Below are 18,821 nucleotides of genomic sequence, written 5' to 3' on the forward strand. Positions count from 1 at the left end.
AGTATTAAGTCCACTAGTTGGAGGCTAGGGGTTTGGGGGATGGTCTGCAAGGGACTGCCCAGGAAAGAGAGGACCAGAGCTGAAGGTAGACCCATTTTTAAAGACACTTTTAAAGGCCTTTTGAGAGCATGCCTTATGTTGGCACTCCTCCAATGCATCTGTCTCCACTGCCGGACTGGAATCTCCTAAGGGCGAGGACTTTGCTTCTAAAGCAAAAAGCATTGACACTTTCTGAGCACTTTCTTGTGCCCAGCACCGTGCTAAGGCCTTTATATTTGTCTTCACAACAGCCCTACAGGGTGGAAATAGAGGCTCAGAGAGCCTCTATCATTCTGGATGGTAAGCAGAATGGGTCCCGGATGACTCTCAAAGAATAGGGTGTAACACCATTCCAGGTTTGGGGGATATGAACTTGTACTAAATACTCAGGTGATTCTGAAGCAATGAGGCCAGCATTCAGGAACCACTGTCTGTGCCCTCTAACCACAGTAAACTCCTCAGGGGCATCTACTCTGCAGTGACTGGTCCCTGCCTGGAGGAGCTCAGAGTCTGGTGAGAGAGAGAGAAATGAGCCCATTACATTGTAACACTTGTAGTAATGGAGGTTTGGTCTCAGTGGAGAGCTGGGACAGAGAAGGGAGTGTCTCCATAGGGCCTGGCACATAGTTGGGGGTCCCACAGTATCTGTGGCTTTGAATAAAAGTTTCTGGCTCATCATCTATGAAATTTCTGGCATGTCTTCACACCTACTCCAGGTCTTGAGAATAGTTGGTACTGACCCAATAAGTTTAATTAAACAATTAGCCTTATACTGGGTCCTGCCTAGTGTGGGATTAAACAAAAGAAGCAAAGAAATGATCCTGCCTTTTAGGACCTGAACCTGTGGGAACCAGCATGAGAGTCAGGAATCAAAGTGGGTCAGTTTAGGATGAAGTCTTCCAGAAAACAGCTCAAATGGAGAAGGGCAGAGGTAAGTCCATTTTGGCTCAGAGGAATAAGGCAGCAGCAACTCACAGCACACACTGCATCTGCTCATTCAGCAGATCCCTACTGTGTGCCAGGTACTGTGCTAGGTGCTGGGGATACTGCAGTGAACAAAGCCTGACTTGCTTCCTGCCCTCAGGAACCTATATATTGGTATAGTGCAGGAGGATGACCCCAACCGAGTAATCATGATTAGTGCTCTAAAGGAGGATAGGATTCTCTGAAGCTGCTAACAGGGGTGTTTGACCCATACAAGGACGTCAGGCAGGCCCTCCATGAGGAAGAAGTTGCAGCTGAGAGGTTTGTAGTGTTAGCCAACCAGGGAGGGGTGGGACGAGCAAATGTAAGCGCCCAGTGGCAGGGAGGACACAGCCCAGAGTGAGGGGTGGATGTGGGCTGAGGCTCCGGAGGTGGCAGGGACCCCTGTGCAGGGCTGAGCACAGAGATGAGGTGCTCTGCCTTGGTGGAGGAGATTCAAATCTGTACAACCCGGCACTGTGTGATCCCAGCTGCAATGGAGGAAGTGGCCACAGGTGGCTGTAGGAATCCAGGTGAGGGGTGAATTCAGGCCTGGAGGTCCAGGGAGTTCTCATTAAGGTCTGGGTGTTTTAAGTGGGCTTTAGAGGAAAAACAGGACTTTGCCTGGTTGTATGAATATGTGTTCATGGTGGAGGTCTTGGGAGATAGGATGTTTCAGGTGAAAGGCACAGTGAACACAGAGGAAAAGGGTAGGTCATTTGAGAAAGAGCAAGAAGCTGACTGGGGGCAGAATAAAGTGTGCAGGGATCTCTGGAAGAAGCCCTGTCAGCCCTCCCTTCCTGGAGGAGTGATCTGTGTGTGCGCACAGCTCATCTTCCCGCAGGACATGACTTGGCCAGGGCTCTGGACAGCAGCTTCTAGTTCCAGCTCTTAGCTGCCTTGCCAAGAATGGTCGAGGTGGTCAGGGAGGCCCGGGGGTGGGGGGACGGAGGCAAAGGGGCGGAGGCAAGGGGAAGGCTCAAGATGTTGGCTTTGTGAGATGTATCAGCAATAATTACAACCCACTGGGGCTTATTAGGTGCCATGCATTGTGCTTTTATCTCATTAGGATACCTCCCAGGGACTTCGGCATCCTTGCCCCATTTCACGGTTGGGGAGCTGGGGGGCCCAGAAAGGTTGAGCTGCTCGCCCCCAAGTCTCAGCACGCAGGGGACCACGTTGCGGGGGAGGGGGCTCGGTTCTGTCGGGCAGATTGTGACCCTGCTCCCTGTCCCCCGCAGCCTGGCCACCATGGACAAGATCCTGGAGGCCGTGGTGACATCATCATACCCGGCGAGCGTGAAGCAAGGGCTCGTGCGGCGCGTGCTGGAGGCGGCGCGGCAGCCGCTGGAGCGCGAGCAGTGCCTGGCGCTGCTGGCGCTGGGTACGCGCCTCTACGTGAGCGGCGCCGACGAGCTGCCCCGCCGCGTGGGCTGCCAGCTGCTGCACGTGGCCGGCCGCCACCACCCGGAGGTCTTCGCCGAGTTTTTCAGCGCGCGCCGCGTGCTGCGCCTCCTCCAGGGAGGCACCGGGCCGCCGAGCGCCCGCGCGCTAGCCTGCGTACAGCTCTGCCTGCAACTGCTGCCCGAGGGGCCCGGGGCCGACGAGGTGTTCGCGCTGCTGCGGCGCGAGGTGCTGCGCACTGTGTGCGAGCGCCCGGGCCCCGCGGTCTGCGCGCAGGTGGCGCGGCTGCTGGCGCGGCATCCGCGCTGCGTCCCCGACGGCCCTCACCGCCTGCTCTTCTGCCAGCAGCTTGTGCGCTGCCTCGGGCGCTTTCGCTGTCCGGCCGAGGGCGAGGAGGGCGCCGTGGAATTCCTGGAGCAGGCCCAGCAGGTGAGCGGGCTCCTGGCGCAGCTGTGGCGCGCGCAGCCCGCCGCCATCCTGCCCTGCCTCAAGGAGCTCTTCGCCGTCATCTCCTGCACAGGTGCGTGTGCCCTGGGGCCGCAGTGGGGCCCGTGCGTGCAGTCTTCTGCGTGGCGCGCCCCCTTGGCGGTGTGGTGTATGCATGCTAGTGCACAGGGGTGTGTGTGGGGATGTGCTGTGTTCCTTCATTTACTTAGCAGGCCCCTCCTGAGCTCCTGCGGGTGAAGGTGGGAGCTCCGATCCTGTGGTCTGCTCGGTCTGGCCTGGAGGAGTTGGGGGAGGGGGAAGAGTGAGTCAGCAGGAAGCGGGGGTGGTCATCATGCTCTGTGGGTCAGGTGCGTTTCCAAGTGTTGATTTTTGAGGCTGGCCTTGAGAGTTGGGTAGCGCCAAGCAGCAGGGATAGATCGAGACGTGATGGAGCCTGTCCCTGTCAACTGTGAATTGTAAATCTTGGCCCTCTGTTGACAGCTGTGGAAATTGGACTGTAGTTTAAATGACTAAAATAAAATTTGTGCCTTCCCTGATTATAGGGTTGTTCATGGGAAAGGAAGGGAATGCACCTGGCAGGAGGAGGAACCAAGGCTGGGTGTGTAAGGACCTAGGTCTTTTATACAATTGGACAACAAATTTTGATGACTAATTTTTTTTTTTTTAATGTCTATTTGGTTCACCTGGAATGTCCTCCCTCCCCTCAAGTCACATTGCTCTCCTTCCTGTTCTTTCCAGCTCCACTGTTAACTGTCTAAGGGCCTTAGGCGTAGTTAGGGGTTAGTACTTTTTTCTTTGCCCAGCTCAGGGCCAAAGCAGTGCCAGTGAAGGTCTGTTGAGTGAATGAGCTAAGATGAGAAAGAGGCCGGGATGCTGTAGGAGGCAAGGAGGTGGCCCCGATGTGCTCTTTGCACAGGGCCCCTAGTTCCTTGGCAGCATGAAGGACATGGGGTGCTAGGGGAGGTGTGGGCCGCATTTGTCATCTAAGCTCAGCCCCGGCCCCTGTTCCAGAGGAGGAGCCACCGTCTAGCGCCCTCGCCAGTGTGGTCCAGCACCTCCCATTGGAGCTCATGGATGGTGTTGTCCGGAACCTCAGCAATGATGACAGTGTGACGGACTCCCAGATGCTGACTGCCATCAGCAGGTGGGCTGAGAGACAAGTGGTGGTCAGGTCTCTCCCTGTGTCCCAGAAGCCCCTTCCACTGGGTGGGATTGCTGGGCTAGATTTAGTGTCAGAGGGCTCAGGCCCTCGTGCTTGTCCAGTCCATCCATCCTTTGAGCCCTTCCTGTGCCTGGTCCAGGGCTGGGTGTGGGAGACACAGAGAGCTTTGCTCTAGTGATGCCCTTGGGCTGGATACCAGCTCTGTGACCCTAGACCAGTCAGTGGACTCTCTGAGCTTCAGTTCTCCTGTCTGTAATAGCAGAGGTAGTATAAGACGTTGTCAGGCTCCCATGGGGTCAATGGTAGGAGATAAAAGTACTTTATGAAGTACTTTCTGAGTTTGGCAAGTATGGTAAACAGAGTTTGGGTACTTTTCAGCTCACAGAGCTCTTGCACATCCCCCACCTCATTTGAACATCATCACACCTGTGATCTAGCCACATCTGCCTGGCCAGTGATCTCAGAATATGACACCTACCCTCCTGCCTGCGGGCCTTTGGCTCTGCAGACTCCATCTGCCTGGCATCCCCCCTCCCCCTACCATTCTTTCCATTCCTGTGTACAGATCCACTGTCTCCTCCATTGGGCCTTCCCGGATTCCTTGTCTTTAGTGGGTGAGAGAGTGGGCTCTAGAAGTAAACTGCCTGAGTTCAAGTCCTGGCTCTCGCACTTCTTGCCTGTGTGATTCTGGTCAAGTTACTCAACCCCTCTATGCCTCAGCGTCCTCATGTGTAATTTGTAGTATAATTGGACCCATCTTACAGGGTTGTTGTGAGGGTTGAATTAGGTAAAATGAGATGTTATATGGTGCCTAGAATAGTGCCGTGGTAGCTGTTACTACCATATTTACTACTTCTTTGCTTTTCTTTGTAGCAGGAGGTACCGAGTATAAAAATAATGATATTAGTGCTTTTTTTCCCCAAGTACCCACTGTGTGGTAGCTTCATGCTCAGTGCATGCAGGTGTTATCTTGTGGGGGGTCACATGGGTTAATACATGTAAGGCAGAGCAGTGCCTGTTGCGGAATGAATAAATGCAGTTAGCCATGGTTATCTCTTGATCCATACAACAACCCTGTGAGGTAGGTGTTGTCTCTACTTGACAGAGGAAGAAACTGAGGCTAAAGAGAGTAATTGACTTGCTCCAGGTCACAAGCAAAGGTTTGCTGGAGCCAGAGCTTCTGGCCTGGGGGCAGTACTTCTCCTGCCATTGGGTCCCACAGTCCAGGCAGAGGCAGCTGAAAGCCCTGTCCTGCCACCGCAGCGCAGCGTGTGCAGGGTGAGGTTTGGGTCACTGAGAGGGCCCGGCTCCCCCCCTGCCGGGCTGGGAGCCCCAGTCTCTGCCAGGTGCCTGTGCTCGGCTCGTTTGTAGTTCCCCAAGGTGTCCTGTTCATCCCCCAGGTCCCAGGGCTGTCTGGTGCAGGTGTGAGTCAGTGTGGGGGGATCTCAGGTCAGTCTGGCTGGTCCCTGGGCTGCCCCCTCCCAGGCATTTGGGACTCCGGTCCTTGTGTCACTGTCACTCCCCTCACCAGGATGATCGACTGGGTGTCCTGGCCCCTGGGGAAGAATATTGACAAGTGGATCATTGCACTGCTGAAGGGTCTGGCCGCTGTTAAGAAGTTCAGCATCTTGATCGAGGTTTCACTCGCCAAAATTGAGAAGGTTGGTGGGCCCCTGTCCTAGCCCTGGCCTCTGGCCTTTCCCGCTAGTCTCTTGCCAGGGGCAGTGCAGGTCTGGGAGCCAGAGCACTGAGGCTCCCACCCAAGCTCACTGTGACCTGGGACAATTCACTGCTTTCCTCTGGGCCTCAGGTTTCCCCCATTCATTCCTCTGACTCTTCATTCAAGTGTGTGTGTCTATCACTTTTGGTCCATCCATCCATCAGATATCTAACCGTCTTGCTGTCCGTTTCACCGGCTGTCCATCCACCCGAGTCTGTGAGCTCCTCTGTGTTCTTGCTCCCTCATGGGTCTGCTGCTTTGACTCTGGCGTCTCTGGCCCCCTTTCAGGCCTGTGGCTACACTTGGCCCTGGGTGGCCCAGGTCTGGGGGACTCCTGACCAGGGTTTTTTTTTTCCAGGTTTTCTCCAAGCTTTTATATCCCATTGTCCGAGGTGCCGCCTTGTCCGTCCTCAAGTACATGCTCCTGACCTTCCAGCACTCCCATGAGGCCTTCCATCTGGTAAGGACCCCTGCATGTTGCTCCGAGGATGGGTGGGTGGCCCTGCAACCCCAACTGGTCTGGCTAGAGGCCAGATGTGCTCTCTCTGTTGGGGCTTAAGGAGTTGGGGCTTGAAGGCTAAGACCTCCAAGTCCTGGGTATTAGCACTGGAAGAGACTTGAGATCCAATTTTACAGATAGAAAACTGAGGGCAAAGAATGTGTGTGATGCTCCCCCTGGGCCCTGAGTAGAGTGACAGGCCTAGAATGACGGCAGCGGTGTTTCTTGGGTGCCAGCTATGTGGCAGGCACAGTGCTAAGGACATTACACATGTTCGTTCATTTTACTCCCAGAGTAGCCCCAAGACAGAGGTTTTGTCATTTTCTCCATTTTCAACTGAAGAAACCGCAGATTATGGAAATTAGATTGCATGTCGCAGGCACACTGCTGGTGAGTGGTACAGGGAAGATTCCAGCTGAGTTGGTCTGTCTCCTGACCCAACGTCCCTCCTAAACCCCGCTGTCCGTCAGCACCCAGAAGGCCTGTCCTCAGCTTTGGGCCTTCTCGGCTGCCTTCTGGGCCCTCCCTTGGGAAGAGCAGCCTGCAGCCCTGCAGAAAGGGCCTGGGCTTCTTGTGGCCCTTGGTCAGTGCCAAAACATCATTCTTCCTGACTTGTGCAGTGGGAAAAGCACTGAACCAGGGACTGGGGTTGCGTGGGGTTGAGTCTCAGCTTTGCCGTTGACCAGATGTGGTGACCTTGGGCCCGACACTTAGCTCTCAGAGCCTGGGTTGGGGGTAAACCCTTAGGCTGGTGGAACAGGGTTAGATGAGGTCACATTTGTCATAGCTTGTTACACCCAAGGCACTTGATATTACATATATATAGATATATTTTTTAAAATTTTCATCCTTCTCCTGGGCTCCCCTGCCCCCAGTTTCTGTGGCCTGACTCTTTCATCCCTGGTATATTATGGTGTGGCTTCTCTATAGGTTTGAAAGTTAACACTCTGTAGCACAGAGGGAAAAAAATGGGCTTTAGGTTCAGACAGCAACTTCTGCCATAACCCATGGTGAAGTCCTTGGCAAATTGCATCACCTCTCTAATTTAATTTCTTTATCTATAAGATGGGGAGAGTAATCGCCACATGTCACCGTGAGGAGGAAGTACTTCACACTTTAAACGTTTGCTGCCACTCCTGCTCTGTCAGAGCTGCCCCCAGCTGACCACACTGTGGCCCCAGCATCTCTCCTGGGTGACAGAGTAAGCCGGGTCACTCTGGCCTTCGGGCTCTTCAGGCACATCAGTTGGCTGATACTTGGTAGCCTGCCCTCAGCTGTGAGCAGGGAACTGTTTGTCCCATTAAATAGATGATGAGACTGAGGCAGAGTATCCAAGGTCGTGTGTGTTGTAGAGAGTCACCTGCCTGCAGAGCTTAGAGCCCCATGCAGGTAAGGGGCACAGTGGTCAGGCGGGCACACCTCCCTGCTTTTAAGAAGCTCTGGTGCTTCCAGCATTGACCACCACCCCATAAGTCAGGTGGGGAACCTGTGCTGACTCACCCTCCTTTGCTCTCGCAGCTCCTCCCTCACATCCCCCCAATGGTGGCGTCTCTGGTTAAGGAGGACTCCAACTCGGGGACCAGCTGCCTGGAGCAGTTGGCAGAGCTGGTCCACTGCATGGTGTTCCGGTTTCCCGGCTTCCCGGATCTGTATGAACCCGTCATGGAGGCCATCAAGGTGAGCGACAGTCCCCACTGTGCCCGCGCCCCACTCTGACAAAGGTGCCATTTGGGCTTTGCTCAAGGCCACACTGCAGCTTGGTGGCAGCTGTCCATTCTTTGGCCCTTGACTGTCTCCTGTTGTCTCCCCCGGCCCATCTTGTGCTTTAGGCACCCTGAGCCACCTGCCATTCCCCTAGATGGATCTTCCGGTCTTGATTGTTCTGAGCCTTTGTACGTGCCAATCACTCTAACTTAAACTCCTTTCTTGTTCTGCCTGGATCACTCCTGCTCCTCCTCCTAAGCCTTCTTGGAGGCTCTGCTTAAGGGTTACCTCCCTCAGGAAGCCTTCCCTGATGACTCTGAGTGACCACCCCCCCCACTCTGCCCCAGCCCTGCCCCTTGTCTGGATCATGGCCTCTTTGAACTTCCGCAGCCCTCGTACATCCCTCTGCCACACATCGTCACTGTTTGTCTGTGTGTTGGTCTGCTGTTAGACTGAACACTCTCGGAGCAGACATGCCCTACTCTGTGCCAGGCCCAGGCTGGGAACTGGGGATGCAGGCATGAGGCAGATCAAATCTCCTCCCTTTGAGGAGCTCACAGCCTAGTGGGGTGACGGACGTGTTTACCCATAACTCTGACCTAAGCAGCTTATGAAATGCCTGTGAGGATCAGCCCAAGAGCAGTGAGGAGGCAGAGGAGGGACAGATCTCCTCCAGTCAGAGGAGGAGGCTGCAAGGAAGAAAGGGCTTCTGACCCAGCTTCATCTGAACAGCTAGGACAATAACCAGTGTTTATAGCTAGAGTCACACTTGCCAATGTCTTCCAATACATTCTTTCTTCTGTTGCTTACTAGAAACCTATGAGGCAGGTGCTGTTGTTTCAGTTTCATAGATGAGGAAAATGAGACTCTGAGAGGTGTGATGTTTTATTCACAGTCATGGAGATAGTGGGAATCGCAGCCAGGGCGCGGGGTTGCCGAGCCCTTTCCCACTGCGTGATTCAGAGGACAGGTTCAAGTGTGGGTGACGGATGTCCAGGTAGGTGGTGATTCTTTTAGGACCTCTGATCTGACTTCCATTTCTGTAACACAGCAGATAAGTAACCTGAGAAGTGTCCCATTGCCAAACACCTAGAAATGCTTGTTAAAATATAACATCTTTTTAAGTATATAGCTGAGCTTGCAAGAGAGTAAGTGGGGATCCACAGGGGCTGAAAGGAAGAGACAACCAAATTCCAGAGTGGTGAATGAGAGGTGATATTCTTTTGCCATGGGGTGGGAAGGGAGGTTGGGTGAGATGGCCAACCTCAGTCCCCACGGGGCGTGAGCTGGTGGGGACAGGAGTTGAGGTTAGGGCCAGCCCCCAGGAGGGAGTTAGTATCAAGGGGCCCCTGTAATTCAGGACCCAAGAAAGGCTTTACTATTAGCAAAATGATGTTCTATAAAAAATGCACATGGTCCCAAATAGACATCAAGGAAAGCTCTCTGGCTTGGATTGGGAAAAAAGAAATTTGTCGTCACTGGACTGCTCTCATGTGGTTTTAGGGGTTCAGGTTCTTATCTTTTTTTGCAGTTATGGGACCCCTTAAGCTCAGATACTAACACTGAAAGTAGTCATAAGCTTGTAACACCCAAGGGTTGCCTAATAAAAGCAGGAAAGAAACCGCTTTCAAGCCACAAAGATAAAATTCTACTCAAGATGAGTTTATAATCCCCAGATTACAAAACACACAAGGGAACAGTCCACCATGAATGAGAGTTGGTAAACACAACAAACATTTACCTGGCATTTACTTGGATTTTCTCAGTTCTTCCAGTTGAGCATGAGAAAGAGTTTGTTTGTTTGTTTGTTTTTAAAAAGTCAGAACTAGCCAACAGCAGAAGCAACTGCCTTGTTAGATCATGAGCTCCTTGGCACTGGAGGTGGTTGAGCAGAGGAGACAGGGCCCAGACTTGTTGGAAATGACTGTTCCTCTGAGCTTCTGATGGGCAGGGACCGTGTTGTTTTGATCTGTGTGTCTAATAAGTGAATGAATGAACAGGACTGTGGTGTGACGTATGGTATCATGGAGGTGTGAACAAAGAGGGAGCAAGGCCCTGAACTGGGCACCAGGGGAAGCTCACGCTGAGGGAGACCCAGGTTTTGCACAGTGGAGGCTATGGTCTGATCCAGGGGGGCGAGGGGAGACTGCAAATACCTATGCAACTATCTGTAGGCAGTTAAGCTCTGTAAGACAGGTGTAGATAGTGTGAGGGCCCCCCCCTTGAGAAGATTATGGAAAGTCTTCTGCAGAGGGGATATAGGAGTTAGAGCTTGAGGGACAGGAACTGGGAGGAGGAGGCCAGGGGATAAGGTGTGGGAGCAAGAACGTGCATGTCCAGTTTGGTGGAAGGGAGGCGAGATGAGAAGATGAGCAGAAAATGAGGCTGAGTGACTGCTTGGTCCAGCAGATCTGGGCTTCTCAACATCTCCTCTGAAGTACTTGACCCCAGAAGAGGGGACTTACCCCAAGCAGCCTGACACAAGCTCAGTTTCTATAAAGTCTCATGTCATCTCAAAGATTCAAGTATATACTTCATAATTATAAATATCTGTTTTAATAGAAACATATTTTTCTTCCTTGGATTTTAGCTAATATAGATCTAGGAAGATGTGTGATACTTGTGTGGCTTTGACTACCCTTTGGTACAAGCCAATTTGAGAGGCAAAGTCTGCAAAGTATTAATAGGATTTATTGTTTATAAAATTCTTCCACATTTTATTCATCCTTTGAATTGTTGTTTTTTAGTTGCTAAGTCATGTCAGACTCTCTGCAACCCCACTGACTGTGGCCTGCCAATCTCCTCTGTCTATGGGATTTTGCAGGCAAGAATACTGGTGTGGGTTGCCATTTCCTCCTCCAGGGAGTCTTCCCAACCTCTGTATACAGGCACCTTTATAAATTCTGGAAAGTTCTCTCACTTAGGCACTTGTCTTAAGTTATGGCAGTTTCTCTGGGGGCTGTGGTCCTTGCTGAGGGAGCTACATTTTATGTTGATTTATAGTAACAGGAGGAGCTTGAAAGTTATTTGAAAGTTTTTGTTTTATTCTCTTTATTCTCCTATGAGTACAAGTTACCTTCTTTGGGAAAAATGACATTTGAATTTTTTTCTAGTGTGGATATTTTTGCATTTTGTGGTATCTGTTTTGGGGGAGCAGGGAGTGTTGGTTCTGTCTTTTTGTCCCTATTTGTTCATGTTGTGTGTGGGATGGGGTTGGATTTGGGATAGTAGGAAGAAAAAAGAAGGGATTACAAAGTTACTGAGCCCCTAGCTTCTTTTCTTTCGGTTTCTCTGGTGGCTCAGCTGGTAAAGAATCTGCCTACCAGTGCAGCAGACTCAAGAGACGTGGGTTCGATCCCTGGGTCAGGAAGATCCCTCGGAGAAGGAAATGGCAGCCCACTCCAGTATTCTTGCCTGGAAGATTCCATGAACAGAGGAGCCTGGCTGGCTACAGTCCATGTGGCCGTAAAGAGTTGGACACGACGGAGCACACATGCCTAGCTTCTTACCTCAGGCACCTCCTATATTTTTACTATCTGTGGGAGGTGACTGACTAATCTGATAAATTATCTGATAAACAATCGTGGGAAATGAGTGAGCAAATGTATTAAACCACTGCTTGAGCCCTACCTTTTGCAGTGATGAGGTCTGCTAAGCTGGTTTGAAGCTCAGGAACCTTAGACAAATCTAGGAACTGTGCTAGAAAGATCTGGAAATAAGAACGGGGCTAGTGGAACTGTCGTGAATATCACCTAAATCTACTGAATAATACTGCATTATTATGCTTAGGTGTTTTTCTTTAGACTATGTCATCCTTAGAGCCAGTGCTTTGGTTATACTGTCTTCAGTGCTGCTGTCCAGTGTGAAAAAGGGTAGTGAATGGTAAGGTGTGCTACTCCCTGGGCCTGTGACCAAGGACTCATACCTCAGATCCCCAGGATCCTCCCACCGTCCTGACTGTGGGATCAGGTTCCTGGGGCGGGATGTGTGTGTGTGTGTGTGTGTTTGTATGGGGTGTTGACTAATTTGAAAAAGCTGACTCCGCAAACTTGAACATGAAGAAGGTGAACGTAGGAGCAGGCATCATGAAAGTATAGCGTGCTGAAACGTGCTGGACAAACAGTAGGTGGTCCAGGGAGGTTAACTGACTGAGTCAGACTGGCTTACTGACCACAGCTAGGGAGCTGTGAGGACAGGAGTCGGACCAGGGTTGAGATCTCAGCACGGCTGGATTGGGCCGGGGGGCCAGTGTTGTCATTGCTTAAAGTGTGTCCTGTCCTGGACTCATCTTAACATATAATAGAGTCTTCATTTATTGCCTCTCTGTCTGGATCTTGGTTGTTTCATCTACGTCGTGAAGATTTTACCCGTTTCTTTTTTTTTTTTTTTTGATTTTACCCGTTTCTAAAGGCAGTTGTGGCATGAAAGATCATCCGGAAGGCCCACATGTCAAGATGAAAACCTAGAATATGTTTGAAAGCAGGGGATTGTTCACACACATCTCTGTGACATTTTTGGGTGGCGTGCTTGACCCGTGTGTGGTAGACTATACCCTAGGGTTTCCTGGAGGAGGTGGTATTCTTAGAGCTAATGCTGGTGCTCAGTGTCCCTCTGGCTTGTTCCTCACTCAGGACCTCCATGTTCCCAATGAGGACCGAATCAAGCAGCTGCTGGGGCAGGATGCCTGGACCTCGCAGAAGAGTGAGCTGGCTGGCTTTTACCCCCGGCTCATGGCCAAGTCAGACACGGGCAAGATCGGTTTAATCAACCTGGGCAACACGTGCTATGTGAACAGCATTCTTCAGGCCTTGTTTATGGCTTCCGAGTAGGTGCTGCTTTTATATTTCTTGTCTGCCTCTCTCTGCTGGGCTTCCCGGTGTGTGGGGGTGGGGATGGGGGCTCCTGATGTGTATTATCGGCACGGTTCCCTGAGGTCTGTGGGTATGTGAAGGGCAGGTGAGAGCTCCCAGAGGGCTGCAGGCCATTGTCAAGGCAGTAGGTCAAGACTTGATGGGAACTTGAGATGGGGATTTGGGGGCCAGGCTGCAGCGGGAAGTGGGTCTGCTGCGTTGGTCGACATCACTGACTTTTCTCCTGGAGTCTGTGAGGGTGGACAGTGTCTTCCACAGTAGAACTTCCACTTTCCTGGGCATTAGTGAAACAAAATTGTTATCGTCAGTGGGTACCTATTCAACTGATGACTTGCTTAAAGATCAATGAAGGTTTCAGCCACAGAAGCAGACATACTTTCCTCCCTAATTTCCTTTTTTTTTTTTTTAAAATTTATTTATTTATGGCTGCGCTGGGTCTTAGTTGCTTCTCGCCGGCTCCCCCTAGTTGGGGTGAGCGGGAGCTGCTCTGGTTGTGGTGCGCAGGCTTCTTGTTGCGGTGGTTTCTCTTGTTGCAGAGCATGGGCTCCAGGTGCCTGGGTTCAGTAGTTGTGGCACATGGGCTTAGTTGTCCCAAGGCATGTGGGTCTTAGTACCCAGACCAGGGATCGAACCCGTGTCCCCTGCATTGGCAGGCAGATTCCCAACCACTGGACCACCAGGGGAGGCACCTCAATTTTCCTTTTGTGTGTGTGTGTGTGTTTAAAAATGTATATACCTTAAAATTTACCCTATTAACCATTTTTAAGTATACAGTTCAGTGGTGTCAGATTGTATTCACAATTGTGGTGCAACCATCACTACCTTCCATCCCTTTAACTCTTTTCCTGTTGTAAATCTGAAGCTCTATGCCTGTTAAGTAATAGCTTCCCATATTCCCATTCTCCCTCCCCCACAGCCTCTGGTAACCACCATTATACTTTCTGTCTCTGTGATTGTTGTCTCTGCTTCTATGCAGTATTTGTCTTTTTGGCTTATTTCACTTAGTAAATATCCTCGAGATTCATCCATATTGTAGCACATCACAGAATTTCTTTCCTTTTTAAAGGCTGGGTAATATTCCATTGTGTGTATAAGCCACATTTTGGTAATCTGTTAATTGGTAAAATGATAGACACGTGGTTTGCTTCTGTGTTTTACCTGTTATGAACATGGGAGTACAAGTATCTCTTTGAGACCCTGCTTATGATTCTTCCAGATACATACCCAGAAGTGGAATTTCTGGGTCATTTGGTAGTTCTGTTTTTTAGTCTTTTTGAGGAACCTCTGTCTTGTTTTCCACAGTGACAGCACCAGTTTACATTCCTACGAACATTGCATAAAGGTTCAGATTTCTCTATATCTTTCTAAGATTTCTTTTCTGTTTTTTTTCTTCTTTCAGTAGTCATCCTAATAGGTGTAAGGGTTTCCCTGGTGGCTCAGTGGTAAAGAACCCACCTACCCTCCTATAGTTTGATGCAGGAGATGGGAGTTTGACCCCTGAAGAAGGAAATGACAACCCACTCCAGTATTCTTGCCTGGGAAATCCCATGGACAGAGAATCCTGACAGGCTATAGTCCATTGGGTAACGAAAGAGTCAGACATGACTTAGCAATTAAACAACAACAATAACAAATGGGTGTGAGGTGGTATGTCATTATGGTTTTTAATTTGCCATTTCTGTAATAATTAGTGATGTAGAGCATCTTTTTATGTGCTTATTGACCATTTGTGTCTATTCTTTGGCAAAAAGTCTGTTTGAATCCATTGCCTATTTTTGAATCAGGTTGTTTTTGTTGAGGTTTAGGAGTTTTTTTTGGTATGTTCTGAATGTTAATCCCTTATCACATACATGATTTGCAAATATTTTTTCCCAGAGCCTTCTTGGGTTGCCTTTTTACTCTGTGGATAATCTTTTTTTTTAAAAAAATATTTGTTGGAATGTAGTTGATTTACAGTGTTCTGTTAGTTTCTGCTGTATAGCAAAGTGAATCAGGTATACATAGACACATATTCACTCTTTTTTAGATTCTACATAGGCCACTGCAGAATATTGAGTAGAGTTCCCAGTTGTATACAGTAGGTCCTTATTAGTTATCTATTTTATATATAGTAGTATGCCTATATCAATCCCCACATCTCCCCTCCTTTTCCCCCAGTAACTGATAACCATAACCAGTGTTTGTTTGTTTTTTTTTACATCGGTGACTATTTCTACTTTGTAAATAAGTTCATTTGTACCATTTTTAAAGATTCTCTGTGGAATGGATAGTCTTTTTTTTTTTTTAAGTTGTTGAAAGAGGTTGCTTTTTTAAAAATTTACTTTTATTGAGATATAATTGACATATAACATGACATTAATTTCAAGTGTATTGTGTAATGATTCAGTATACCATTAGTTGACCCTTGAACAACATAGGTTTGAATTTCATGGGTCCACTTATATGTGGATTTTTTCCTCATAAATATATTGGGAAAATTTTTGGAGATTTGTGACAATTTGAGAAAAAATTGAAGGCAAACCTTGTAGCCTAGAAGGTATGTCATGAATATATGAAATATATGTTGATATATAAATAACATTAAAAGTATTTATTAACTGCTTATGTTATTGTTAAGGCTTCTAATTGGCAGTAGGCTATTAGCAGTTACGTTTTAGGGGAGTCAAAAGTTATGCATTAAAAAAAAATGTATGCATAGATTTTTGACAGCATGGTTGGCACCCCTCACCTCTGCATTGTTCAAGGGTCAGCCATATGTCTATATTATGAAATGACCACCATAATAAGTCTACTTAACATCCATAGCCACACAGTTACAATTTTTTTTCTTCTGATAAGAAATTTTAAGATTTATTCTCTTAGCAACTTTCATATACAATACAGTATTACTAACTATAGGAACCATGCTGTACATTACATTCTCAGGACTTTTATTTATTTTGCAACTTTAACTTTGTTATCTTTTGACCACCTTCATCTATTTCACCCATACCCAATCCCCATCTCTGGCAACCATCAATCTGTTTTCTGTATCTATGAAATTGTTTTTTTAGATTCCACATATAAGTGAGATCAAACAGTTTGTCTTTTTCTGTCTGACTTATTTTACTTGGTATAATGTCTCCAAGGTTTATCTGTCATAAATGATGAGAGTCCCTTATTTCTTGTGGCTGAATAATATTCCATTGTATATACGCATACCACGTTTTCTTTATCTGTTCGTTTGTCACTGGACACTTAACGTTGTTTCCATGTCTTGGCTATTGTGAATAGTGCTGCTTTGAACATGGGGGTGCATGTATCTTTTTGAATTACAGTTTTGTCAGGTGTGTGCCCAGGTGTGAGATTGCTGGATCATATGGTAATTCTGTTTTTAGTTTTCTGAGAAACCTCCACGCTGTTTTCCTTAATGGCTGTACCAACTTACATTCCCACCAACGGTATAGAAAGGTTTCCACTCCCTCCTCCAGCATTTGTTATTTGTAGACTTTTTAGTGACTTTTCTGACTGGTGTGAGGTGATCCCTCATTGTAGTTTTGACTTGCATTTCTCTGATAATTAGTGATGTTGAGCATCTTCTCATGTGCCTACTGGCCATCTGTATGTCTTCTTTGGAGAAATGTCTATTAAGGTCTTCTGCTGATTTTTAAGTTGGGTTGTTTGTTTGTTTTGTTGAATTGTATGACCTATTTGTATATTTTGGAGATTAAGCCTTCTTTCTTGTTTTTTAATATAAGTGTTGTTTTTAGTTATAAATTTCCCCCTTAGGAGCACCACTTTTGCTGTGTCACATAAGCTTTGGTATGTTGTATTTTTGTTTTTGTTCGTATCTTAAGTATTTTCTAATTTCCCCTTGTGATTTCTTCTTTGATCCATTGGTTGTTTAAAGTGTGTTGTTTAGATTCAACAATTTTGTGAATTTTCCAGTTTTCTCTCTTATTGAATCCTAAGTTTATCTTATGGTAGTCAGAGAAGATACTTTGTATGATATCTATCTTTTAAATCTATTGAGACTTAATTTGTAGCCTAACTTACAGTCTTTTCTGGACAAAGGTCCCTGTGCACTTGAGAAAAATGTGTATGCTGTTGTTGTTGGGTGGAATGTTTTTTAATAAGTTTCCCAGTTTCTCTGTTTATCTTCTGTCTGGTTCTTCTGTTTGTTATTGTGAGTGGGGTCGTGAGGTCTCCAGCTATTAGTGTAGAATTGTCTCTTTCTCTTTTCAATTTTGTTGACTTTTGCATTGTATATTTTGATGGCCTGTAATTAGGCGTGTAAATGTTTGTAATTGTTACGTCTTCTTGCTGTACTGAGCCTTTTATTAATGTGTAACGTCCATTTTTGTCTCTTACTACCTTTCTTGACTTAAGGTCTGTTTTGTCTTAACATTAGTACAGCCATTTCTGTTCTCTTTTGGTTATTATTTGTGTGGCATTTCTTTTTCCAGCCTTTCACTTTCAGCCCCCTTGTGTCTTTGTATCTCAAATGAGTCTCTTATGGACAGTATTACAATTGGATGTATTTTTATCCATTCTGCCAACTGCCAGTCTCTTCTGGTGAGAGAGTTTAATACATTTGCTTTTATTAAAATCCTTTGTAATTTTTTAAAATTTATTTTTTAGTTGGAGGATAATTGCTTTACAGCAGTGTGAAGCAGCTGTATATATGCATACATCCCCTCTCTCTTGAACCTCACTCTCACCTCCCACCCTTCTAGGTCATCCCAGCACAGAACTGAGCTCCCTGTGCTATGGAGCAGCTTTCCACTGTCTGTCTTACACATGGTGGTGTATATGTGTCAGTGCTCCTCTCTTCATTCGTCCCATCCCCTCCTTCCCCCACTGTGTCCACACGCTCATTCTCTACGTCTCTGTCTCTTTTCCTGCCCTGCAAATAGGTTCATCAGTACCATTTTTCTAGAAGGAAACTGACTTCTGTCATTAGGCTATTTATTTCCCATACACCTTCTACCTTTTTTATCCTGCATTTCTTGCATTCCTGTTTTCTTTTGTGTTGATTTTTTTTTTTTTTTTGGGTTCAGTCCCCAGGTTGGGAAGATCCCCTGGAGAAGGGAATGGCGACCCACTCCAGTATTCTTGTCTGGAGAATCCCATGGACAGAGGCGCCTGGCAGGCTACAGTCCATAGGGTTGCAAAGAGTTGGACACGACTGAGTGACTAACACTGCTACTACTACTGTTAATAACAAACAGATACTCTGCTCTTTCACAGCTCTATCCCACCTCACCTTGGTTGTTGATGTCACAGGTTTACATCTTTATCATTGTGTGCCCTAAAACATAAGCAAGTAATTCTTTTAGATGCACTAGTCCCCTGAATTATGCGGAAGAGTTTTGAGTTTCAAACCAAAGTTATAGTAATTGCATCAATAATTGTCTTTTTTCTTTACATATAATCACTCATGTATTTACCTTTGTTGAGATGTGCATTTTTCTATGTGACTTTTAAAAATTTATTTATTTCTAGTTGATTGGTGATTGATTTGCAATATTGGTTTGATTTCTGTCATACATCAACATGAATTAACCACAGGTGTACATATGTCCCCTCCCTCTTGAATCTCCCTCCCACCTCCTGCCCATTCCTACCCCTCTAGGTTATTTATAGAGCCCCAGTTTGAGTGCCCTGAGTCCTCCAGCAAATTCCCATCAGCTGTCTGTTTACATATGTTAGTGTACGTGCTTCCACGCTACTCTCTCCATTCATCACACCCGCTCCCTCCTTTCCCTCATCCTTGTCCATAAATCTGTTCTCTGTGTCTGCATCTTCACTGCTGCTCTGCGAGTAAGTTCATCAGTACCATCTTTCTAGATTCTATATATATATATATATATATGTTAATATATGATATTTGTTTTTTCTCTTTCTGACTTACTTCACTCTGAATAATAGGCTCTAGGTCTATCCACCTCTTTAGAACGAACTCAGATGTGTTCCATTTTATGGCTGAGTAGTATTCCATTGTGTATATGCACCACAGTGTCTTTATCCATT

The 18,821-nt window shown here is 47.5% G+C and overlaps 1 protein-coding gene across 1 annotated transcript in view; it reads left to right on the plus strand.

The window, feature by feature from the left end:
- USP35 (ubiquitin specific peptidase 35) overlaps nt 1-18,821 on the plus strand; it is a 63,614-nt gene that overhangs the window by 4,664 nt on the left and 40,129 nt on the right. The window contains exons 2-7 of the mRNA XM_043875596.1: nt 2,244-2,926; nt 3,865-3,997; nt 5,547-5,676; nt 6,094-6,195; nt 7,753-7,911; nt 12,570-12,763. Of these exons, the coding sequence (XP_043731531.1) occupies nt 2,254-2,926; nt 3,865-3,997; nt 5,547-5,676; nt 6,094-6,195; nt 7,753-7,911; nt 12,570-12,763 (1,391 nt within the window). The 5' untranslated portion in view covers nt 2,244-2,253. The remainder of the gene's footprint in view (nt 1-2,243; nt 2,927-3,864; nt 3,998-5,546; nt 5,677-6,093; nt 6,196-7,752; nt 7,912-12,569; nt 12,764-18,821) is intronic.

Source organism: Cervus elaphus, chromosome 2 (assembly GCF_910594005.1).
Source record: "Cervus elaphus chromosome 2, mCerEla1.1, whole genome shotgun sequence".
NCBI classification, from domain to species: Eukaryota; Metazoa; Chordata; class Mammalia; order Artiodactyla; family Cervidae; genus Cervus; species Cervus elaphus.